This window comes from Theobroma cacao, chromosome 5 (assembly GCF_000208745.1).
Source record: "Theobroma cacao cultivar B97-61/B2 chromosome 5, Criollo_cocoa_genome_V2, whole genome shotgun sequence".
Classification (NCBI taxonomy): domain Eukaryota; kingdom Viridiplantae; phylum Streptophyta; class Magnoliopsida; order Malvales; family Malvaceae; genus Theobroma; species Theobroma cacao.
In genome coordinates, this window is record NC_030854.1 from 8,898,383 (window position 1) to 8,924,597 (window position 26,215).

The 26,215-nt window shown below is 32.1% G+C and overlaps 3 protein-coding genes across 4 annotated transcripts; 1 reads left to right on the plus strand and 2 right to left on the minus strand.

Annotated features, from left to right (window-relative positions):
• Positions 380-4,696, minus strand: LOC18598400 (receptor protein kinase TMK1). 2 transcript variants are annotated; one of them, XM_018122126.1, is made up of 3 exons: positions 4,475-4,696; positions 1,787-4,228; positions 380-1,152 (listed from the first exon to the last, which is right to left on the minus strand). In XM_018122126.1, the coding sequence occupies exons 2-3, from the start codon at positions 4,125-4,127 to the stop codon at positions 644-646; spliced, it is 2,850 nt and encodes a 949-aa protein (XP_017977615.1). In that variant the 5' UTR covers positions 4,128-4,228; positions 4,475-4,696; the 3' UTR covers positions 380-643. The 2 variants fall into 2 exon arrangements, with proteins under 2 accessions (XP_017977615.1, XP_017977616.1); XM_018122127.1 differs by having other exon boundaries at positions 4,463-4,696.
• Positions 12,830-15,449, plus strand: LOC18598401 (ribosome biogenesis protein NSA2 homolog). The gene is made up of 9 exons (XM_018121801.1): positions 12,830-12,940; positions 13,052-13,171; positions 13,280-13,347; positions 14,044-14,152; positions 14,231-14,299; positions 14,425-14,482; positions 14,638-14,873; positions 14,954-15,005; positions 15,104-15,449. The coding sequence occupies exons 1-9, from the start codon at positions 12,938-12,940 to the stop codon at positions 15,169-15,171; spliced, it is 783 nt and encodes a 260-aa protein (XP_017977290.1). The 5' UTR covers positions 12,830-12,937; the 3' UTR covers positions 15,172-15,449.
• LOC18598402 lies at positions 15,536-18,003 on the minus strand. The gene is made up of 3 exons (XM_018121802.1): positions 17,763-18,003; positions 17,549-17,622; positions 15,536-16,525 (listed from the first exon to the last, which is right to left on the minus strand). Exons 1-3 carry the CDS (start codon positions 17,780-17,782, stop codon positions 15,849-15,851), a joined length of 771 nt encoding a protein of 256 aa, XP_017977291.1. The 5' UTR covers positions 17,783-18,003; the 3' UTR covers positions 15,536-15,848.

Sequence of the window (26,215 nt, forward strand, 5' to 3'; positions counted from 1 at the left end):
ACTAATCAAACCAAACCTACACCAATGCAATTATTTGCACTTCAAACATCAACAGTCGGGTAAAATTGCCATGGTACATTGAGAAGTTGGTCACAATGAGAGAATCTAGCTATGAACCAACAACCAAGAGGTTTTCCGGCTACATTGATTCAACTTCAGGCGTGTCTTTAATTTGAATGTAGGAAATTTCCTACATACTCAAGAATGACTCTGACCAACCTCAGGTGTGTGCTCGTTCAAAGCAATTTGCATTCAAAAAACATGGTAAACTGCCTTAGTGACTAGAGAGTATGGGATAGCCTTCATGACTAGAATCTTATGACATGCATAAAAATATGTCTTTTATGGATTTTGACAGCAAGGAACTTAGAAAATAAGGAACAAGAATGTGGAAGGACCAATAAATAGTTCACATTCACCATTGCTCTCTATCTACATCATCATAAGCAGGAAAATATTACAACTGAAAGTGAAATGCCTAGACATGAGACTTTCAAATATCTGGAAATCCACCAATAAAGCAACCACAATAAAAAAATTATATATATATTGACATTGAATTCTCAAATAGATAGAACACAAACTGCTATCTACAACTACCAAATGAACATGGTAGTCAAAGAAATGCAACAAAGTACCTCATTTATCGACCATCAGCAGAAGTGAATGACTCTGCAAAACCAGTAGGCCTAGCCGGGATACTACCTTTGCTGTCTTCTAGGTCCATATAACTAAAATCCTTTCCTTCTGCTTCCTGCCAACCCTTCACCATTTGGTTAAGGGGAAGGCTGTAATCAATGCCACAATAGTCATCATTATCATCATCCAGTGGTTTCCATTTTTCAACAAGTGGAGCCAATACATTCACAGCATGGCCCATGTCTGGCCGTTGGCTGGGTTCCCTTGCAGTGCAATGACCAGCAAGTTCAGCAATGATGGAGATACTCTCAAACGTTTCATCTTTTACATCAAGATCTGGGTCAATAGCAGCCCTCAGTTTCTCCTCGTCTGATTTGATATGCCAGAACCATGCAGCTAAGTACTGGGTCTCCTCAGGCCTGTCCTCATCAAGTGCCATCAATCCAGTCAAAAGTTCCATCAGTACAACACCAAAACTAAAGACATCAGCTTTGGTCGTGATTTTTCCAGTCACTGAATAGATTGGCACATGAAATTAGAGTCAGCGCAAAAAAAAAAGGACATTAAGAACAAAAACATACGAGTCTATGGGATGCCAGTCTACTGCTTAAACAAGAGAAACACAAGCAAAGTTTCTTGTTGCTAGGAAGCGCAGGTGCTTGGAACATATTTTCAAGGGCTGTGTTTAATCGTTAAGATTATACATCCCAATTTGAGCATCGGTATTTTCCAAATGTCAATTGAAAGGCAATACCAAAGATTTGAACTTTCGTTTTGATTTTGATCTAAAAACAAAAATTTCACATAGTGCAAACTTGGGTCAATGTGGAAAGATTTTAACTTAAACTGCAATGTGAAGCTTAGTTCAAAGATCTGATTCAAAAGTGAATACAATGATAAATGTGCTTCAAAAATGTTTAAAAACTTGACCAAACCAACTTAAAATCCTCTAGAGCAGCTTACTACTAGCATTTACTATATGCAAGAAGACTTTGTCACTTCAAGGACGGAACTCAAGCTGCAGATAGAAAGAAAGTTGGGACAGTTAAAAGTTTAAACAAATTAACTATTTCATTGAGAATTTATCATGACTATTTCTGCTTAATCTTATTGCAAATGATTGGAGAACCTTAGATATATTGCTTACCTGCATACTCTGGTGCTAAGTAACCAAAAGTCCCAGCAAGCCTGGTCACAACAGATTTTTCCCCATCAGGAGCAAGTTTGACCAAACCAAAATCTGAAACTTTTGCTTTGAAATCATCACCAAGTAAAATATTTGAAGACTTAAGATCTCTATGTATGAAGCTCTGGTGAGCCAGACTGTGAAGATACTCCATTCCTCTGGCTACATCCAAGGCAATATTTAGCCGCCTCTTCCAAGATAAAGGCTCCAATTTCAGGCTCTTCCAATGGAAAAGATGCTTACTAAGAGCTCCTTGAGACATATATTCATAAACAAGAATTCTTTCATTGCCTTCAATGGAATAGCCCAAAAGAGATACTAAATGACGGTGCCGGACCTTTGAAAGAACTGCAATTTCAGCCTGAAATTCATCCAAAGCCTTGCTTGTGATCACACCAGCCTCCATTCTTTTAACTGCAATTTGTGTCCCATCATCTAGTTCCCCTTTATAAACTACACCAAAGCCACCACGGCCAAGCTCATTTTCTGGTGCAAAATTTTTTGTCACATTTCGAAGAACTTGAACTGATATGACCAAATTTCCAGCTTCAATGACGTGAGACTCCCCAATGCTGCTACCGTTTCTGCTTGCAGAACCACTCCCGGTTAGTGTAGAAGTGCTTCCATGGGTGTTATTGGCAACAACAACCTTAACCACATTATCTTCAGATGGATCCCTTGGGTGGATTACCAGGGAAGTTGAAGCCAACTTACTGTCTTTTCTCTTCTTATAACAGTAGATGGATAGAGGAATGACCAGAAAAGCAAGAACCGCAAAACTTGCAACAGGGGCAACAATTGAAACAAATGTGTTCCTTTTGAAACTTTTTGTTTTGGTTGATTCCACAGAAGAATCAGTGGGACTAGAACCTGAACCTTTCAATGAGGAAGATGGGCTATTCAGTGGAGAATCTGAACTCACAGATGGTGTGTTGTCTCTGTTGGAAGGGGCTGTCTTATGACCATCAGATATAGGATTACCGGTTGTGACAAGCTTCACAGTGCTACTAAATTTTGGTAATGGACCAGATATGTTATTGTCACTGAGATCCAAAGTTTCCAGAGATTTCAAGCTAGTCCAGTTTTCAGGAATTGGACCAGTTAGATTGTTAGATTGAAGCCTAATTTCAGAAAGGGAGTCCAACTTTGCAACTGAAGGACTCAAAGTACCAGAGAGATTATAATGGGGCAGGTTTATGATTGATACCTTCCCGCTAAAGCATCTAATTCCCACCCAATTGCAAGGCTCATTGTCGGACCACGAATTAACAAGCCTTTGAGGGTAATTCACCCAATCAAGAAACCCTATAAGTGCCATAACTTCTGGGGCACAAGGAAGCCCCTGAGTGGCTTGACAGAATTTATTTGAAGCAAAAGTCACGTTTGGCGTTTTAAACATTGGAATTGGACCCATCAACTGATTATTGTTTAAATCTAAGTTGTTGAATCTCATATTTGCTAAACTATCAGGAATCAGGCCAACAAAGTTGTTACTGTTGAGATTGAGATCCTTCAAGAGAGTTAAGTTACCAATGTTCTCTGGAATCGGTCCGGTGAACTGATTCCCATGCAGCCATAGAACTGAAAGAGACTCCATTGTTGCCACAACATCAATTGGACCTGTCATCCCCCCACCAAGCTGATCATTCAGCCAAAGCATCTGTAGAGCACTGCCATTGAAAGTACCCGGAATTTCACCAGACAAACGATTACCAGAAAGCCTCAGGTTTGTCAAGGAAGGCATGGAACCAAGAAAATCCGGCAATGGCCCAATCAAATTACAACTCATACAAGAAAGATTGGTCAATTGAGCAGAATTTTGCAAAGCCTTGGGGAATGACCAACCTGTACTAGCATTAAAATTATTCTGATCCAATGCTAAGAATTGCAAATTATCTAAACCATCAAAGAATTCAGCCGGAATAGAATCAAAATTGTTGTAATCCAAATACGCATACACCAAGTTTGATAAGCCACTAATAGAAGGCAACTTTCCACTCAACTGATTCTTTTGGAGACCAATGTTCTTGAGCATGGAGAGCTTGTTCAAGTTTTGAGGCAAAGTACCCTTCAAGCCCACAGCTTGAGCCTGAATCTGAGTAACCCTGGACTTATCACAAACCACGTGGTTCCAGCTTGGAGGACCGCAAGGGTCATCACCATTTTCAGGCCACTTCAAGAGCTCAGGATTCTCAAGTCCATCTCTGAATTGCATTAAAATATCAAGGTCACCAGGGTCAGTGGCGCTAAAAACCACTCTAACAAGAGATAAAAGAAGCACAAAAGCAAACTTCTTTCTCATTGCAGATATTTGGTGCTGCACTGGACTGGATCACCCCAACTCCTATAAAAGAAGCTTCATTTGAGCACCAATGGTGGTTTCTTCAAATACCCACTTCAAATCTTGCATCAAACATTGAAAAAAAAAACAGACTTTAGATTCCAGGAACACTGAGAGACATTGAAGAAACACGAGAATTCTTGAAAACAAGGCAAAAGAACATAGAAAAAAAGAAGAGTTCAAGCTTTAGGAGTCATAGAGCACCAAAGCCAGATCTTTGGCATGAAAAACAATTCAAAAGACTGAATCAAGCAGAAGAGTTTGAGCCAAACTGAAACAAAATGGAGAAAACGAACCTTGGACCATACCTTAAAAAGTGACTATCTGAATTAGCATTATAAATAGTATATATCATCATCAAGATTCTGGGAAAAGCAGGTTACTTTCATTTGCCACACAGCATACCAGACATTTCCTTTTCACTATCACTTGCTTATCAAGAAGTGCAAAAGGAGAAGGGTAATACTGTCATTTGGACAGGTTGTGACATGCAGGTGTGATAATATTTTAACATTAGTGGTTTGATCATAAAAGAAAAGTGGTACTCCTAATACTTGTGGTTTGTTTAACGCAAACAGACAGGATTAACAGATTGATTTTATAGCGACAATTAAGCTGGTGGGTCAATCTTGTTGAGTGGAATCATCCATTTCTCTGCTGCTTTGATTTCCGTGACCTGCTGGCTTCACCCTGATAGAACCTACTCTTCAAATTCTCCTGTGGTTTGGGCTGTGGATGATAAAATAACCACTGTTTTCTTTTTTTCAAAACATTTTACAGTACTATGCTACAATGCTAACTTTCCCCGTAGATTCTCTTTTCTAGAAAAAAGACATTCATAAAATATAGAAATGTAAATTTTACATTGAATTTTGATTTAATTTTGATTAATTTAGTCTTCTTTTTCTTTGTTGAATCCGGGTTAGGTCAGGTCAAGTTCTTACAACCGATATCCTTCACTTATAACTAAGTAATCAGGTTCAGGTTGTAATAGGTGTTGTTAATTGGATTGGAGTACATGCATGCGTGTGTTATAATATATTCTTATAGTATAGGGTATGTTACACGAACTCTTGAGTATGGTGTTGAAGGTGGGTAGGTTATGTTTTTGACAATTTTTTACATTAGTTTTGAGGATCAAAGTCTTATACTGTTTTGACATGTCGCGAATTAAACAAAGTCTTGACATGTCCCATTCTCTGCTACTTAGATTTGCTTCTCCTTGCATTTAGAGTTCTCATCTTCTTGTCCTTGCTTTGGTCTACCATAAGAAAAAAAGAAAAATTCTATCAAGAAATCTATTTTGTTTACACATAAAAAAAAAATTCCAAAAATTACAAGCATATAGAAATTAAAAATAGATATACATTACCCAGAATTTCAGAGAAAATATTGGATTTAAAACAATATTTTTAGAAGCAAGAATTCACATACATTTTCATGGAGGATTGCATATTAAATTGCTGGACCCAAACTCCTTCTGATACAATTTAAAAGCATAGGGAGTTAGAATTACGTGAGTTTGCTCCTCTAATGGGGACATCATTACCAAAGAAGATCTCGATCTTATATATATGTCTAACAAGGTATCCGAGGTTGAGTTTGCTCAATAGTATTATCAAACTGAAATTTTAATTTATAAATCCTTTTAAACATAACTATAATGTTTTAAGCATATGTCAAATTCAAAAGAGTACTAATTGCGTACTTGTTTGACAAAATCTTTCAAAGAAAGGTGAGAGCCAATGAATCTCTTGATAAATGCATTTTTATTTTTTGACCTTCCAAAAAAATGTACATAAAGATATGAAGACATCCACAAATGCTTAATGCCCTACAAACCAGTCACTTGCTCGTAGCGATATAAACGGGGTGGGGTTGTCGTTTTTGTAAATATCTAATCTGAATTCATTTAATTAAGAAGGTATTCAAATTCTATTAAAATATGAATAAAATTACAAAAACACTATCTAAAACCGAATCTAAATAATATAGCACTATTCCCAAATTCGTTAAATACTAGATTAAATAACTCAAACAACAACTTAAATAACTAAAATTCATATAAAAAATTAATTTTATATTTATTAATTTACAAAAAAAAAAGTTGATTAAGATGATAAAGATTGGATTGAAAGGAAGGAGGATAAATGTTTGAATCTCATAAATTATAAAATTTTCAAAGATTATATATATAATAGGATTCATGTTTAGGGACTCGAGTTGGGTATTAAAAGCTTTACTCGAATTTGCTTTATAACTGAATATAAAGTAACTAAATCCTATGTTATTGAGTTGGGTATCTATGGATCTCCGTATAATAACAATTTGTTTGCATCCCTACTTGCTTGTTGCCTTGTAAGCTATACATTGCAAATACTTGTTGCTAGTGAAATTCAAACTCCTCCGATGAATCTAAATTAAACAAGATTTAAAGTCAAAACACCGTTTGCATATTGCTTGCCAAGAATTGCTTTGTGAATGGCATCAGCTTCGCAATAGCTTTTGTCATCCATGGATCTTGGTTAGTCAAAATGGACTTTGGCTTTTTTTTATATATATATATAATTAGAGGAAGAGGAATTCAAACTTTGCTTTTTAAGTAAAAAGATTATATATTAACCAATTAGTCAAATGCTTAGAAGCAAATTTTGATTACTTCCTCATTAGACATTAAAAAAAATATGATAATTATTCTAACAAATAATGGTATCCGTATAAACAATAAATTAAGCAAATTGTTTTTTAAAGAAATTGTAGGTACTTGATTTTGACTTATAACTTCTTATTTCTCTAAGAGTTGTTTTACCGCAATTATATTGTTATATAGAGAATACCGCAATTATACTGTTATATAGATCAACAAAAAAGAGTAAAATAGTTATATTATGCGACAACTGTAAAAGTAAGTAGTAGGTTCACGTGTTAATTTCACTTTTAATGCATTTTAGAGAATTTGATTCGGTGATTTAGATATTAAAGTAGTTTAAGAGATTTTACTTTTAACTTTTCGTTAATAATTCCTCCCATTACATGCATATTACTCTTAATAAGAGTTTTCAATAGGCACATGTGACTCTCAGGTAACCATTCTTACTATGCGCATGTTAAGTAACAACTGTTTCCTAAAGCATATATATTTCTATTACAATTTATCAGGGACACCTCGAGAGCTTAGAGTATAAATAGTGTTATTAAAATTTATCAAGGACACCTCGAGAACTCAATATACTCTTTTCTAAGATCTTTTTAAATATTTTCTTTCTTAATAAGTTATCTCTACTATGCTTCGTGTCACAATGCACACCAATCTTTATGAAATATTGTTTATTTTGACTTGTTGACTTTACGATTTTGTTTTATAAAAAGCACCTCATAAGTTAAAGATGATAAAAATCTTTAAAGGTGTAAACCTTTAAATGTTAAGTATCACTCTAATACATAATCGATGTGAGATTCACGACCTCTTTTAGAACCACAACATCCTTCTTTAGCGCCCCTTTAGGAATTAAAATGCTAGGAAGAACAGTTTCATAGCTTTGAGAATTTTCAATTGTAGCAACAGGGCATAAAGAAATATATTCTTGACTCATGATTTAACATGTCACACATGCACAATAGTGGAGTGACATGATAAGGCAAAATGGCATCTATTTTCCAACTCATTAGCAGCATGTGATCATTCCAGATTTCCTTAATCCTACAAAGACGTGATCAGCCACTTAAATTATCTTTTTAATATTCTTTATCCTATCCATCATTAATTTAGTAGTCATCGGACAAATTCTTGAAGCAAGGTATTTTATTTATGAGTTGTTAATTACTATACATTATCAGATTAATTGGTATATCATTAATCTATTTGCTCGTACAACAACAAGAATATATAGTTAGTTCTAAAGTAAGAAATTTGATTCTATTCCGTAAGATTTGGATCTAGAGATTGTTAAATTGTTGACTTTTCCATGGTGAAAAGTAAAATAAATATGAACGAGATGCCATTAACAGTGCTTAATCAATGTGACAATTTCCAACCACTCAGAGTGAAAGGTAAAAGAAGACCGGAAGTTAAGACTGGATTTAGACAGTGAAAATAATAATAAAGAAAGTGCCAAATTAATCACAAGAATGAAGAATCCAACTGTTAATTAGTTGGAAACTTGAATCTAGGCAGATTTGATTTGATTAAGAAAGAATACTTACAAAAACCATTGCTTTAGATCGACTATATATGACTCATCTTTCACAAGCCCTTTTTGGCTCTCTCTATCCATAAACAGTCACATGCAATTATCATAATCATTGCACCAACTTTAGCTGATGAAGATATAAATATATATACACTTTTCTTCTAGTCATGATCTTTCTTCCAAAACCCAAAATTATGCCAATTAAAGGTAAATTAAACTTACAGTACTTCCATTTATTATCTCATGATATATTACAATTATTTCAATGTACATATCACAATGTATTGTATATAGCTAACATGACATAAACTTAATTTAAAAAAGTACTTAAATATTTTATTCATAATCGGTCAATTAACATTTTGAGATTTTTTATTTTGATCATTCAATTTTAAAAATATTATTTAATTATCAACATTTATAAGTGTTTTTATTTTGATTACTCAAATGTTAAATGATAATGAATCTCCCATTTGACATCCCATATTACCAATAATTGTTTTTTTTAACTATATTGACATGTTCACATAAAAAGAGTAAATAACGTAATGGTGATATGAAATGTCATGTGAAAATTTTGTTACTTATAGTTGTTGAATGATTAAGACAATAATATTTGTAAATGTTAATATCAAATTGAGTGATGAGAACAAAAAATTTTAAAAAATTTAAGTGATCAATAAAATAATTTACTCATTCGATGTGAGGTGCATGTCTTCTTTGTTTTTTTTTTAGATTTAAAGAAGAAATATTTGAACCCTATTCTTTAAACAGAAATCATATACCAACTAATGAATTAAATATTTAGATGCATACACCACATATGCTTGAATCTAAATAAATAAGGAAGATAGTTCGGTTGGTGCCTCAGAAAGGACAACTAACTTAATTATTATTAATTGATAATGCAAAGTCAGTTACTAAATTTTTTTTTTTGCGAACCAAAGACTAGTTATCATAAATTGATATTGTACATGAGTTAGAAAGTAGAGGGCAATGATAGAAGAGCAAGATTTTAAGCCAAATAAATGATTAATATATAGTACCATAAATATGTTATGACTATCAACAAATGATGCTCAGCTAGCCTAATGGCCTGCAAGACAAAAGACAGTGAGAGGTTGTGTGGTTTTATTCCTTCCAATCCTCTAACCATCAACCAAGTGAAGGTTGGAAAAGCAGTGGGAATTAATTCCAAAATTATATTGATATAATAAATATTAGCCAACTTTTCTTGGGTGGTAATTAGCTTGTAATTTGTTTGTCGGTGGGTACATTTGGCCTAATGTCCTTGGGTCATTTCATATGCACCGAACTTGACTTTATTTTCTTTAATGGAAGTTAGAGTGCAGTCCAAGAGTGGCCATGGGGCGGCTTCTACTCCCGGTTGCCATCAATTTCTTAACTCATTTTTCAACCAAAAAAATAAAAATTCAAGAATTGGAGTCACATCTTTTTGTTTCCTTCTTTCTATTCAAAGAAAAGACCTCACAACCTCTAACCAAGAGTTAAACTCAAATGTAATCCTTGATTTGAAGATTATAACGCATCAATATTTCAATGCATGTGCTTTACTGTTATTGTCATGTTATTGGTTTAATTGACATTTTTCTTATATATATAAATGAGGGACACACTTTAATCCAAACATATAACTCTGATATCTCTCATTAAAAAATTTAAGTAACTTTTAGATTCATATTTTCAATTCAAAAAATATACTTATTAAGTAAAGAAATACCTGTATTTATAAATTCAAAATCCATCTATCTCTTACTTATATGAGATGCATAATATTATCACTTTTCTATTTATTTTAACTGTAAAATTTTCTTATATATAAATACGTTATTGATGTGAAAATTCTTTGAATCTCATAATTAAATCACATTGGAATAATATCACATATTATATAACTTTCATGCAAGCTTTCAGTGAAAGCAAAGCAAAGCAATGAACATTCCAAGCAATTTCAACCTAAAACTTTTCCTCAACTCATTCCATGAATCATTCTGAGCAGAGAGCAAGACCATTGTGGGAGCCTAGGAAGAAAAATAATTTTTTAGCTATTACAGTTATATATATCGTTTTGGCTATTTGGACCAATTATAAGGCTTCCACAAATCCACCAACAAAAGTGGGACACATACATATATCCACTATTCCACCCTGTTTTGTTTTCTTTCTTTTCTTTTTTTTCCTACCTGTTTTATTTTAAGGGTAAGAAAAAGCTGGATGATTATTTAATTCTGGTAAGTGGTGGCGGTGCAAATTAAGCTTGTGATTGAGCCACGAAGCACAGGCAAACATGGGGTCCCATATCATATGATAAGCTTTTCGTTTGGAGTGGGAGAGAGTGTTGTCCAAAGAGTCAAAAAGTTTGAGGCCCTCCCTTCACTCAATTTCAGCTTTCTCTTTATTTGATTATTATATCTTCATGCATCAGTCTTCAGATTTGCTTTATTATCGGAATCCTAAATTGATGTTGATCTTATGATTATAATAATATATACTAAGCTAAATATAAAATCTAAGTTTGTTGCTTACCAACTTGCAAATTGGGTCGGTGTGCAATGTGCCTTCCTTTTTTTTTAAAAAAAAATTAGTATATGGGAATGATAGTAATATCATCAATCTCACATCGATAGATGAAACAGTTTATAAATAAAAGTTTTCTTTCATTTATTAAAAATGTTATTTAAATTAAAAATATAAACTCGTAATTTTAATATTTAAAATTAATTAAAATCTTAAATGATGTGAAAACCTTTTCAAAGATATCAAAATCGAAATAAACTCTAACCAAAGTATGTTTCCTCTCCTGTATGAATATCACGGACACATTAGGCTTATAAATTTAGTATCGGATTTGACTTATCATAGGGAACATAAAGAAGACTGTTTTTCTTCCCTCTATTCTTCTTTCCTTGCTTAGGGGACAATGATGTTGTGAAAGTGAAAAAAACACAAGAAATGGTCTTCTCCACGTTCTTTTTTTCTCTCCCCATAACCAAACCCTATACCTGTGTTTGATTCGTGACAAAATATGAAGGAAACAGGGTTGGAAAAAGCCTCTGTAACTTTAATTGGATCAAATGCGAAATAGGCTCTTTAAGGAACAAAGAGTCAAAAGGCAATTAAGATTAGGAAAAAAAGAATGAAAAGCCAAAAGCTTCATCAAGATACGCAGCTTGAGAAATTGGCCAAGAAGGAGCTGCTCAGTTTAAAGTTGCAATGAAAACACCTCACAAGGAAGAATCATTGAACAAAAACTTTGTCAAAGATCACAGTATGATGGAGCTCAGTTAATTAGTAAATAATTAAAGAAGAAACAATCTCAGTTGAAATTAGACTTGGAATATGATGAAAGTTTCCCTTTCCTTCTGCTTGCCGAACCAAGATTTAACCGACATAGATTTTGTTCACTCAACCTGTCTGTTGGTCACGGAAGTTTTTTAATCATTGTATTACAAGCAGTACTTTGATAAGCGAGGGTAGTTTGCCCATCGATGGGGGCCACATAGCAAGAGGGAAAAACATTTTCCTGGTTTTAGTTTACCCCAACGTCCCCATCCATCAATGCAGCCTTATCATTTGCCTTCCCAAATTACTGTGCAGTTTTAGAAATTTTGTCCAAAAATGGAGTGAGGCCATGGACCTGATTCCTTTTCCTGCCATGGGGATTGAATTTATCTCCAAACTGATTCCAAACAACATTTTCTCTCGGAACGGATTCGATGTGCTTGCCATGGTGTGTGCAACGTTGCTATCAAAAGATTTCGGTTGTGGAAAAATGAAAAGATTCATGCCCCTGTCATCATCAAGCACAAACTAGTAAAAATCATAACATTTTTCTTAATTTGTTCTTTTCAATACTTTGTTGCAATAATAGAAATTACTAGATCAATGGTCACTTGTAAAAGAAAGAGATAGTGGTTGTTAATGTGCAGAATTCCTAGTTCTCAATTCCTTGATATGTACAGATAAGGGAAACTTATTCTAAAGTCTAAGCCAAAAGTAGAAAAAAAAAAATTCTCCTTCGTTTTTCCACTGTTGATTTAAAACCTAAGACAATGAAGCTGATAAGGAGGAAAGAAAAGATAGGCTAAGGAAGAATGATTCTGATATATTGCCACCCAGCTGCAGCTAGCCATTTACTAGCTGTACAGTGAAGTAGAACATTATTCCCCTAGCTACAGTCTGCTCCATTCATGAAGAGGATAAGTTTGTCACCTAGATTTAACATTGTTGAGAGCATACGTAGGCGTATGCTATAAAATAGCTAGTTTATTTGGTAGATTCAGTAATGAAGTGTTTGAACTAAATTCAAATATTCTAAATATATTTTACTATTTTGATAAAAGCATTTTACTATTTTTGTTAATTTGAATTTGGGCTCTGAAGGAGTAAGACCATTAGCCCAGCATGTGTTCTTACAGGGAGCCCAAGCTCTAGCCCGCCAAACGGGCCGAAAGGAATACACGATTTGGTTTTGTCCACAAAATTATAAAACCCTAAGGGTTTACGTCGCTCTCCCTTTCTGTCTTTCTTCCCCAAAGCAAAGATCAAAGCTTCGTCGCCATGGTCGGTTCATTTCGAATTCTCTCTTATTGCTTTTGAAAAACTTCTGTTTTCTAATTTCAATGGTTGATTTTATTTCTGTTGCTAATTTTCTTATTTATTTTTTCTGTTCAGCCGCAAGGAGATTACATAGAGCTACACAGGAAGAGGCATGGCTATCGCCTTGACTTCTTCGAGAGGAAGCGCAAGAAGGAAGCTCGTCAAGTTCACGAGCGTTCCGCTAAGGCTCAAAAGGTCTTTAATTTTATTTTTCCCCTTTTTTTTTGTAATTTTGCTGCTTCTTTTTTTTTTTGTGGGATTTTTTGAGCTAATTTATTTATTTTTGTTAAATTTGTATAATAGGCTCTTGGTATCAAGGGTAAGATGATTGCCAAGAAAAATTATGCTGAGAAGGCCCTCATGAAAAAAACGTGAGTGTTTTCTTTTTCCATTATTATTTGTTCTTATTAGTACTTATTTTACATCAATTAAGATCTAATAAAACTTAAAAAGGGTGATGTTAAAAAATTGTTGTCTTTTAATAGTGTTTTGTTTGCTGAAAGTTAGATTCTGCAAATTTCAAATGAAAGCACAAATGAATATATTAGTTAGCTTCATTATGATAATGCCTATAATGGTCGTATTGTCTTTCACTGAAGCAATGCCATATTCATGCCACTTAATCATGGTAAGTTATGTGGCTGTTTCTGATTCTTATGTTGTTGAAAAACTTAGTTGGTAGTGAATTGGTACATGGTGGTCAATGTGTGTCTGTGGTGATACTAGACAAATGTGTGCCTATGGTGATATTAGACAAGAGATCAAATGGTATTAAATGCTCCCTTTTGATGTTAGTCTGGAAAATTTCTTCTAGTACTAATTCAAACATGTAAAATTAAGGAGCAAAAATACCTATCATTTAGGATGTCTTGCTTACATGAAGGGATTATGGTGTCAGAAGCTTTCCCTTTGAGACTTGAGTTTCTTGTTTTGAGATGTTGAGCACCTTAAAGCTTTTGCTTTGGGTTTATGGCTTGTTTTGAGGAGAGAATATTGCTTCATCATTGCTGCTCTTTTCTTTGTTAATTGTGTAATAACTAGGAAATTTTTTTGCATCATGTCAACAGATTGGCTATGCATGAGGAATCATCAAATAGGCGCAAGGTTGATGACCAAGTGCAAGATGGAGCTATTCCTGCCTATCTTATGGATCGTGAAAACACAACACGTGCAAAGGTATGCTGATAGATGAGGTTGGTACAGATTTATACTATATTTATGTCATCAATAGATATTAAATTATGCTATGTTTAGGTTCTAAGCAACACCATAAAGCAAAAGAGGAAAGAGAAAGCTGGAAAATGGGAGGTCCCTATTCCGAAGGTAATAAGATTTCAAACTTTTCTGTTTGTTATATCTTAATATGTGCTTTCTCCATTTTTTTTCTGTATCAGTACGTAATTTTTCTGTTAACTTCAGTTGTTTGACTTCAAACTTTTGTCCTTCAGGTCAGGCCTGTCGCAGAAGATGAGATGTTTAAGGTGCTCAGATCTGGTAAAAGAAAAAGTAAGTATATAGAATATATAATATTAGTTTATTCTTTTTCAATATGCACCATTCTAATTGAAGAACACAATCTTTTCTATCTGGAGTTTGGTTGCCCAAGTTAAGAGGATATGTGTTTTTTTTTTCTTAATTTCTTTTTGTTTTTTCTCTTGCAGCGAAGCAATGGAAGAGGATGGTTACAAAGTGCACTTTTGTAGGACCTGGTTTTACAAGGAAACCTCCCAAGTATGAGCGTTTCATCCGTCCTTCAGGATTGCGATTTACTAAAGCTCATGTTACACACCCTGAACTAAAGTGCACCTTCAATCTTGACATCATTGGGGTGAAGAAAAATCCCAATGGTCCAATGTATACCTCTCTTGGTGTTATGACCAAAGGAACTATTATTGAGGTATTGTTTTTCCTTCAATAGTATTCAGCATGACTTCTGTTTGCTTGCATTGATACTCATTTGTTTTATGTTGAATTCAGGTGAATGTCAGTGAATTGGGTCTGGTCACACCAGCTGGGAAAGTTGTTTGGGGTAAAGATCCGCCTTTCATTTTATTCTGCATGAGCAAGCAGTATTCGGGTTTTGCTTTATGCTTTAATGCTTATTCCTATTTGTTTTTGGTAATGCAGGAAAATATGCTCAAGTGACAAATAACCCAGAAAATGATGGTTGTATAAATGCGGTTTTGCTTGTGTAAGAGGTTAACTGACGACATTGCAGACTGATTATTCAACGAAACATCAAGAGTGCTAACCAGTTTGGTTCGAGTCACATCATTGTTCTGTGGAACATTATATGTTCATCTTCGCGGCATCTTAAGTCTGCTAACCTTACCTTACCTTTTCTTTTCTTTTCTTTTCTTTTTTTATTTCGTTTCAGTGTCGGATGTATCTTAGATTAAGAACAAAAATTTTGTTTTTGTTATGCATAAATCTGGGTTACATAAGTTATGCCATTGCATTGAGTTTTGCTCATGACCATGTTCTTGCCATGTTGGTGATAGCATATTATGATTGTGTACAAAGTTGAAGAGTAAAATGGTTATCCAATAAAAGATGCAATAATGGACTTAAGGACTCTATCAGGTATAGATAAAGACTTGAAGCCAGAGGTTCTCAAAGAGAATGTTGAGAGAACACTCATTATGGTTTCACACACAAATGGTTGCTGCTCCTATCAAAGACATGAGTAAACAGGTTTTTGGAGCATATAGTTCTTTAGATAATAAATGGCAGATCTGCAGATCTGCATATCCGCAAAACAACATTAGTTAAAACTACATTTTACAACAAATTTGATGGACCTTGACGTATGATTGACCAGATTCGGAAGAAACAACACCGCAACAACACTCTTAGTAACCAGTACGAGATACTAATGGGCAGGGGCTGCCGAAACTTGGGGTTCAATCACCTGAAGCAAGCCTGTTGCCAGTCTTCTCGTCAGATCCTCAACTGAAACCTTCACTGCATCCCTTCTCATCCCAATATCAGCAGCATATCGACTTGCACAATAAACCCCAACTGCTGTAGCTGCCATCCCATAAATGTTTGTAGTAACAAGACGCAGTGGAGTTGACAACACAGCTGCAAGAGGCCCACCTATAATCGATATTGCTTGACCACTTTGCCCAATGGTTGCTTGATCTAGAACAAGCAGCCCAGTTTTGCAGTAGATCGCAAAGTCCTCACAGTTGTTCTTGAAAACATTATAGCAACCAAATCCATTTTCAAGCAAATATTTTGCCCGATGGACCACTAAATCATTTGGATCTGACACTGCAAGAGTGCAAGTTCCACCTCGTGCTTTTGCAATAAAGAGAGCAGGGCTGACTGCATACTCAAAACGGTACAAAATGCCACCAGCAAGGAAGCAGTTCAAGCATGAGGAAACGACACCATGACCTTCATCTGGTGGGGTACAGGTAGGGCAATGCACTTGAGTTCGAGCTGGCCCCGAGCTCAGCAACAGGAGATCCAGAACAGTTCCTGTACCAACTTCTTGGCCGTGTCTTGTAAAATGAATGACTCTATCATTTCCAACGTAGATGCCTGTTCTCATATAGAAGCATAAAGATATAATTAGAAGAAGAATCCCAAATAATAATATGATGGGATAGAACAATATAACTGGCAAATGAAAACCATAAAAATAATCAAATAATTCCTCAACAGGCCACATTAAAACATCTAAAATTCAGAAAGACATACTTTAACTAAACCTAATTCAGAGAGAATGCAATCTCAAGAGCCACAAAATATACACATTTCTTAATTTATACATATCGTTACCAATTCCTAGCCCAGCAGATATATTAGCCCCTTAGCATTTCTTATCGCCGAGTCTCAAAGTTGACATTACAAGTACCATGAAGCGAATGATTCAACTTGGTCACCCTTATTTTTAAGGAACCTTCGGATTAAGAGTAGTAACTTAAGAGAAACTCATGGCAGCTGCACCACTAGGTACTGCAACTATAAGTGATCCTAGATGGCAAAACTATTTAAAAACTAGAAATCTAACCAACAGCATTCATTTGGAATGCAGTTCTAGATTGGATAATTTATTTACAAAAATATCGCTGCCTCTATTTAAAATTATACAGTTTGCTAGCTAGAGTAGATGATCTGGGCTAGGTAACAGTAATGCCTAACAAAATCATCATACGATATTAAAGATGAGAATGGTCCTAATGTTTAACCAATAACAATTTTCGAAATGGTGCACTTGGCAAGAAAAGGAGATCTTATCCGGCGAATTTCAAAACATAAGAAGCAAGGATGCTGGTCTACACCAATTTCATCAACATTTCAATGTCTTAACCTTTTTACTTTCTTGGCTATCAAAAAATCAAATGCTCTTGAAATGAAAGGGTTTCCCCAGGATGATTTATAAATAAAAATGTACAGTGAGCTAAAATTCAACTCTATCCGTCTTTCGGGTACGCTGTTCAGAGATTCAGATATTGATACTTGAACAGGGCATAGGTTCCAACCCCACATCCAAACTTCAATAAGTCAACAAAAAAAAAATGAACCTAAGAGAATAATAAGGAAAAGGTGGAAGTAAAGAACCGTGATGGGCATAAATATAAGCAGTCCTCCATGAATAGATATGATCCCCTGGTTTCAGGCTCTCCTTAGCGACTCTGCTTCATCCATTCAACCCCCGCCGCCCCAAAAAAAAAATTATGATAAACCAAGACATCAATCTAAATCTAAAGAATAAAATTCCAATAAAACACGAATAGAAGATTTGGGAAAATAGTTAAAAATAAAAAAAGAAAACCTGTTGGATAGCAGCCCCATGTTTGTATCTCCTTTGTACAGACGGGAGAATTGAGTTGTAATTCTGTGCAATCTGGGTCCTCCTTTACTCCTCGAAAATGTTGAGCCCTTTTTACGTCGGATGTTGTAACGGCATAAGCTCCGTTGCGGAAGTCCAGCTCTTTCAGTTTTCTCCTAGTGGAATTGACTGTTTTGTCCCTATGAGGTTCAAGTCCTTCGTCGTTAAGCAAACTAGAGCGACGGTTGTTATTAATGAGCCTAAATTACATACAAGTCCTTGAGGTTGGACTCTAATTACCATCGTCTGATTTGCAAATTCTACTTTCTTCCGTTCCTTGAGTAGTTAATAGCGTTAACAGGAATACTAGAATTACCATATTGCCCAAAGCAGCAGCAGCAGCAGTATTTCTTTCTTTCTGGTGGGTCGTCGCCACCACCATCGTCAAATCGGTTGGCAAATCCGACGTCGCCTAACAACTAGGCTGCATTTTTTTGTCGATAAATGCTCTGCGTTTAGGTTACTTGGCTCAAGCAAAGCATGGAGTCGTAGTGCGGAGGGATGAAGTATGGTTGCCGCGTTCGTTGAAGAAGAGGCAAATAAAGATTAAATTATATTATAGATTATACTATCATCTTTATATCAAGATTAAATTATTTTAATTTAATCTTGATAAAATATAAAAATAAATAATATAAGTTTATACATTGATTTTATTAGAAAATCTAACATAACATTCTTAGTTTGTCATTCACATTGCTTTGATAATCATGTCTGTTTTGTTAAGATTGGCTTTAGCGAAGAAAACATGACTGAAGTATTTGAATTTCAAAGAATTCAGAAAAGTCAGAATCTAGTGTTCTAAAGTAAAGTTACAAAAATTGAATTAAAATCATTTAAATTCGGTATAAATTCTTTTGTGGTATAATATTTTCTCGTATAACACTCTAAGTTTATTTTTTCTCACACAAAACTTCGTATTTTACTTCTATTCATATAGGATAAAAGCATTAAATTTTCAATTAATTTTTTTATAAAAAGGCATTAAGAACCTTTATTTTTAATTTTTTTTTAATTTTTTATTTTTTTAATTAAAGAAAAAAAAATTTGAGTCATTTTTCAGTCTTGTCTTGGGTGCTTGTTAATTTTTTTATATGTTTCATACAGTTTTTTGGTCATTAAAAGATTGTCCAACAAATGCTACAAGACAACTTAAAGTCGACAAAGAAGAGTAGTGTGGATTCCTTTGCATGGGCATACCTACCTTGAGGTGAGTGGTGCCACATGATACTACTCATTTATCAAAATTTTTTATTTTATATATTACTTATTTAGAGTTTTAGGTAGTTAAAGATGTCGATGAATCCATTAATTTTTTTACAATTTTGTAGAAGTGGGGTCAAGGATTCTAAATCAAAATAAATTTATCAAAAAATAATTTATGTATTAATATTTAAATACTATATTGAAAAACAAAAAAAAAATTCTTTAAATAATTTAAGATGTTATTAAAAAAGTCAAAATTTAAACTACTCTCTCGTCAAAACTTCAAATCTTACTCTTGAGACCTACAGTGACACTTCCTCTTTTTGATCTTTGGTTGCATTTTTCACTTTCTCAAAATAACTCATCCAGACTTCAATTGTAAGTAATATTGAACACAAATTAAGTTTTTAAATATATATCTAAATTTTTTGATTAATTTGATAGTTTGAGACTTAAATAGAATCTAGTTAATAGAAAATAGTATTCCATGTCAAATAATAATTTTCAGTAATGAGCTTTTCTTTTTTTGATTTATTTTGTAGATATATTGTTTGATTATTTGATTTTTGTATTTAACTTTATGTGGTTTGTAGATTCTTACACTTAGTTTTGATTAATAGATAGAAATTTGTCAAATTGTTTGTTGTTGTACCTGTTAATTTGTTATGCAAGATTATATTCTATTTAATTCTAATATTTTATATTAGACTAATGAGAAATGAGTAGTAATTTTTAAAAAGTTTTTAGATAAATAAATCATGAAAAGATATTTTAAAATACAAAAAATTGTTTCATGAGACTTAGGTCCTGGATGATAACTCTATGATATAGAGTTATTTTGACATAATTTTGATAGTAATTTAATTTATTCTTGCAATAATGCATATAAATTAATTGAATTTTATTTATTTACTTCAAGTAGTTAAGTAGGTGAGTTTATCTAATTTTAGTGAATTTTATGCTTAATTGGTATTTATGTGCTTAAGATGTGTTATTATTGATTAATTTGATGATTTAGTAGTTGTGCAATTAAAAAGGTGAAAAGTTGTCAATTTGGGTGTTTATGAGATGCAGACCTTTACTGTACATGGCTCGGTATTTCGACAATAACTTTTTTGACAGAATTCTAAATAAGGTGATTATTGAATCATTAGAAAGCTAAGAGAAAACTCTACAACTTTAGTGTTTTCTACTTCACCCAGTTCTAATAGGAAAGTAGTTGAAATCTTTGTCTAATTTGAAGGGCTGCACTAGAAAAACGGGAGTCAAGAAAGCATACTGAGAGCTGCAGCTCTAAATGATGAGGGTCGAGGCGTTGAAAAGGACCAAAAGAGTGGGCACCAACACAGAGAAGTGAGGGCAGCGGATTTGGACAATGAGAGTCGAGATGCTCGAAGAAAAAATATTGCAGAATCTTTTTCGAATTAGACTTCTTTCTTGACACGAACTTGTACCCAAGCAACTTTTTGGAGAACTTTTGGAGGCACAAAATACCAGATTTAGAGCTTAAATTTAGCCACAAATACCATTGAAAAAAATGTCATTGGAGTTGAGAAGAAATTAAATTCAAGAAAATTGGGAGATCAAGAATTGCACTTTTGAAATTCTTTATCTTTTCGTTATTCTTTTATTTTCTTGGTTTGTTTTTAATGTTTAAACTTTATTTGAAGATGATATGCGACATTATAAGAAACTAATTTAGTTGTTTAAAATTATAATTGAACTCAATACGTAGTCTAAATTATTTATCTTTTTTGCTTATATTTGATGGTTTTAAGTTGTTATATTCTATTATGTTCTTAATGCTTCTAATTGCTTGATCATCAATTAGATTAATTTAGAAATCTAGGTTAAACTTTAATGAAAGAGATTTAGGTAAACATTGAATATAATAGCGTATGATCGAATACACTTAGTTGTTTAAGTGATTTAATTTGCAGATATAGTAGACATACACCTATAAGTCATACTTAACAAAAATTAGAGCATAAACTTAATGAATATTTTTTTAATTTAATTTGCATAGACATATAGTAAGTTAATTGGTAGAGATATGTTTATAAGAAACTCAACAGAGACTTGTGAATAATTTAAGACTTTAGATTAACAACTTAATCAATTAAATTAAGTTAAGAGAAAAAAACAACATTTACATGAAATATTGAAAAATATCATAATTTTAGGTCAGGTAGTTAATTGATTTTTCAAAACAAATTTGCTAATTAATTTTAAATTAAGTTTAGTTTTAAGTTTGTTAGATTTAATTTTACTTTTTAATAATTTAATTTTTATCATTTGAATAAAATTAAGTTGTGTTAATTTTAGTAATTAACAATAAGAATTAATTCAATTTTTTATGAGATCGACATTCTGCTTATAGTTATATTATCTGTTTGATATGTATACTTGTATGGGTAGAAATTTAAACAATATTGGACAACAACAACATAATTTTACTAATGATAATACTCAACAATCTTCTAAATAAAGTCATGTTGAATTTGATATAAGTACTCTTTCAACATTTGGATTGAGGAAAATTTTTTTTAATTATTATTATCATTATTATTTTAATTATGATACTACTCAGAAAAATTTATAAGTTCTTTTTTTTTTTCCTTTGGATTCTCCATTTCATGGTCTAGGATTATAGCCAGTAAGATTTTCTTTAATAATTCATTTCAATTTGAACAAAGAAAATAATGAAAGTGAGGAAAAAGTCAATAAAGAAATCCAAAAAAGTTTCAAATTTTTTTCTTTAATTAAAAAACAAAAAACAAAAAAAATTATAAAGGAAAGGATTTTATTGTCTTTTTACAAAAAATTAACTGAAAATTTAACACTGTTATTTTTTTTTGAAACAAAAGTAAAGACAAGGTTTCATGTGAGAAAAAACTAATCTAAGGTACTGTGTGAGAAATGGCATACTACAAGGGATGTATGTGAAATTTATCCAAAATTTAATTATAAATATTAATTATTGATTTAATTTTAAACTTTTAATTTTTGAACCTAAACATAAGATAATTGCTTTACAGATTAATTAAAAAAATCATTTAATTACTTCAAAAGTAAAATTACTTTTATGGAATGTATTAATCACTGATAAAGTCAAAAATAATAAACATAAGGTCATACTAGTTATCAATTAACAACAGCATGTTAATGCTCCTTTGGCCCATTGATTTTATCTCTACTTTTGATGGAGAATGAACAGTTATGTGATATATGTTATATATCCCACATCAATAAAAAATAAAATGAATTTTAAATTTATAAATAAAATATTCTTTTACTTAATAAACATGTTTTTTGAGTTAAATATGTAAGCCTGTAACAATATATGTATAGCTCTTTCGTCACATTTAATTGCAAAAAAAAGTTAAGTCATTTAATGATTAATAAAATTAAATATATTGAAAACTGCATAATTAATATCTTAGATTTTTAAAAATTTTATTTTTTTCGAATGAAATTATCATTCAGTCAATTATTTAATCATTTTCACTCTCCTCTCTCTCTCTTTTCCTTTCTTTCTCTCTGTTTTCTCTACCCAAGCAAGTAAAAAACAGTAGCACACGGCAATGAATCAACAACTCGAATGATGAGCAGCCAGTGGATTAGAAGTTGCAGCTACTTGAGCACAACTTTAGTATTAAAAAATTAAATGATAATTTTTTATTAGATAATTAGTAATTGATTTGATGTGGCCTTGAAAAAGAACAGCCCAATGAATTTTGCCGTCAGAATTATGGGCTACGTTACGAGATGCAGTCCAACTTCAAATGATGTTTTAGACTTTGAGCCACTCCAACTCCTAGATAGTTCAAAACAAATGGATGATGAGATGCACGGTGAAGAGCAAAACGGACAAAGCAGTGGTGGGATCTGATTCGTAGCAGCCCACAAAAGGCATTTGGGAACCAGAAAGCCACTCATCCCATGTGGGATTTGGACGAGCAGCAGCTCAACGAATGACTGGGCCACGTTCCCATTGTCTGCTAGCCGAAGTTGCTTTTGGCTTAGACATTTGGACACTCAATTGTCTGCACTGTTTACAATCACAAAATCCTTGAAAGACCCTTTCAACTTTCAAGTACGCATTTGAGAAGGAAATGACATTGAGACAATTGGATTTTTGTTGTTGATGTTGCTATCATAGTCTCATAATATATATATATAGCTTTTTGGGTGATCATATAATGTGGTGAGATCTATTGAGATCCTGTCAGTAAACACTGTCTGATCTAGCTGTCCACATAAGGACTTCCACGAGAAATATGGCCACGTATATCTTCTCTTAGTTGATGTAGATGACCAGCTAATTAGGGCTATGGATTAGTTTTGAGATTCCTTGTATTTTGTTTTTAATGAAGTGAATATGATGCCCACGATTGAAGGCAGTCAACTTTCACTTAATTCTCACAAACCTGGATAAAATTTATTGTATGAGATGAAAGATTGGGTATCAAAAGAATCTCGTCAAGATGATTTAGATAAAAATAGATGAGACAAATGCTAATTTATACTTGATTTTGATTATTGAAGATCTTTTGAAAAAAATGGAACGATAAGTTATTATGCTTTATATGTATCGTGAATTTAATCATTTGATACATATTTTTGTGAATATAATCTTTAAATATCTTTTTGGCATGATAATTTTTTAGGATCTTTTTAAAGACAATGCATCAATTTTATTAAATAATGTTATGAGAATTGCATTTGTACGTATTATTTTGACAAAAGTATATTATTTTTTTAATAAAAAATAAAAAAATTATAATTTAGAGTTGTTATTAAATTAAATTAATAAATAACTAATATTGTTAAATTTCATAAAAATTGGATAATTTAATTATATAAATGAATAATAAAAATTGTTTTATAAAAGTATAATTTAATGTTTTTGATAGTGTTAAATTTCATAGGAATTTTATAAACAGTCCGATGGTTTAGTTGTGGTAGAAGAAGCGGCGACGGGTGGAGGCCTGGGGATGAGCAGCTCCATCACTCGTAAAGTAAAGACACTGCTCTCTCTACCCACATATTTGTTAACAATAACAGCTAACAGATTTATAATTATTTGGGTAAGGATTTGTTGTGTTGGTTTCTGCAAATTTTTCCGTCATTGACTCCTCTTCCGCAGCAGCCAAATCCACTTTCTCTTTGCAAATTGTGTGCATTTTCTCTTGGCAATAACGTATCAATCTCACCTATTGAAACCCAGACAAGCAACGTTGAAAAGGACCATCAAGAGAACAGAAAATTAAATAAATCATATTAATAATTTATTATTTAAATTGTTAATATTATTTTAATAAAAAAAGAAGAAATTAAAAGATAAAAACTGAAAGGTTGAAATTAGACATAACATAAAATGAAGTGTATTTATTTTCAAAGGTAACCAATAAAAGAGTGGGTTTTCTTTGCTTTTATTCATGGATTCTGTCCGATGATTGGGGTCTCCACTCCACTAAAGTAAAGTCTTATTTTAATATGACTTTTGCAATTGGGAGGTCAATGCTCTTCTGAGTTGATTTTACTCTATGTGTTTCACATGTTTATATTTGGGTGAGACTATGCTTTTTGTATATTGATATTGAACAAGTATATATTAGTTAAATTATTCAAACTTCTCCTCTTTCTACTTTCCTTTTCACACTTCACATAATGCATGGTTTCTATTTTCTTTTTCTTTTTTCTTTATCTCATGCATCAAACATATTAATTTTTGGTAGTCATACTCATAATACACGTTGAATGAAATATATGATGAAACCAACTTTAATATACATTGAATAAAAGAAAATATCAACAAATTATACAAATAAATTAAAATCAAGTTCAACGAAATATATATATATATATATATATATATATATATATATTTGTCATTGACACAATATTTCATTAAAACGATTGATATATATATATATATATATTCTTGTATATATGAAATTTATTGAATTTAAGCTACATAAAATAAAAGCAATATTTATCAACCTTAAGAATTAAAAATTTTGAGTATTCAATTTTAATTGTTGGGTATCTCCTTGATCACCCACTAAATAATACTCGCATATATTGTAAAAACAGAAAAAAAAAAAAAAAAAGAGAGATTAAATTCTTTTTGATTTTGTAAACATCAAAATGAGCCGGCCTCATTGTGCAAGAAAATACTAAATAAATAAAGAATGTAAAAGATGCATCCTCACATGAGAAAAAAAACTCATTCTTAGAGATGACAATTGGGTAGATCGAATTAGATTATTTTTTAACGGGTCATTTTCGATCGAAAAAACTTTGAATCATTTTTAAAGTTTTGAGTTTGAATTATTTGTGTTTATGTTATTTCAAATTTAAATTATTAATTTTTTTAAAAAAATTAAATATAATTAAATTCAAACGGTTTGTTTCAATTCAAATTATTTTAAAAAAATTTTTAGACTCATTTTTGATTCATATAATTTTTAAGTTCAAATTATATTGGAATTCACGTTAAATGAATTGGGATGCTAATTTTTTCTAATTAAATAGAGTTAAATAAAAGCAAATAAGTTTTAGTGACTCTAAACTAAATCACATTATAATTATTATTATCGTACGATACATATTATGTATCGTACGATATGACACGATATTAGTCAAATACGATACATATTTATAATTGAATTACATTTGATAAAGTATCGAAAACGTATCATATGATATGCGATACATATCTTACGATATAAGCATATCATACGATGCAAACGATATACTTGTATAAACTTAATTTTAATTAATTATTAAAAATTTTATTTTTTTATTTTTGAGTTAAAATATGAAAAATTATATTTTATGCTTTTCAATCTTTAGATTTCAAATAAAAAATACTAAAAAATCAAATTTCCTTTTAATTTTAACATGATAAATATGTTATTAAAGATTATGTTGAAAGTTTAAATTAAAAAAATAATTATTTTTTTAATTTATATATTTTTTTATACGAAGAAAAATTTTATTGAATTAATTTAAAATAACATCCTAGTTTATTGGACATATAGAGAGTTCATAAGTATTAATTAAGAAATATTTACAGGGATACATTATAAACTTGTAATCTTATACTTAAATCATCATGATGAGTGACCATCCAATCGAAACACTGATTAACTTCACGATGTATATAAGATAAGTGATATTTT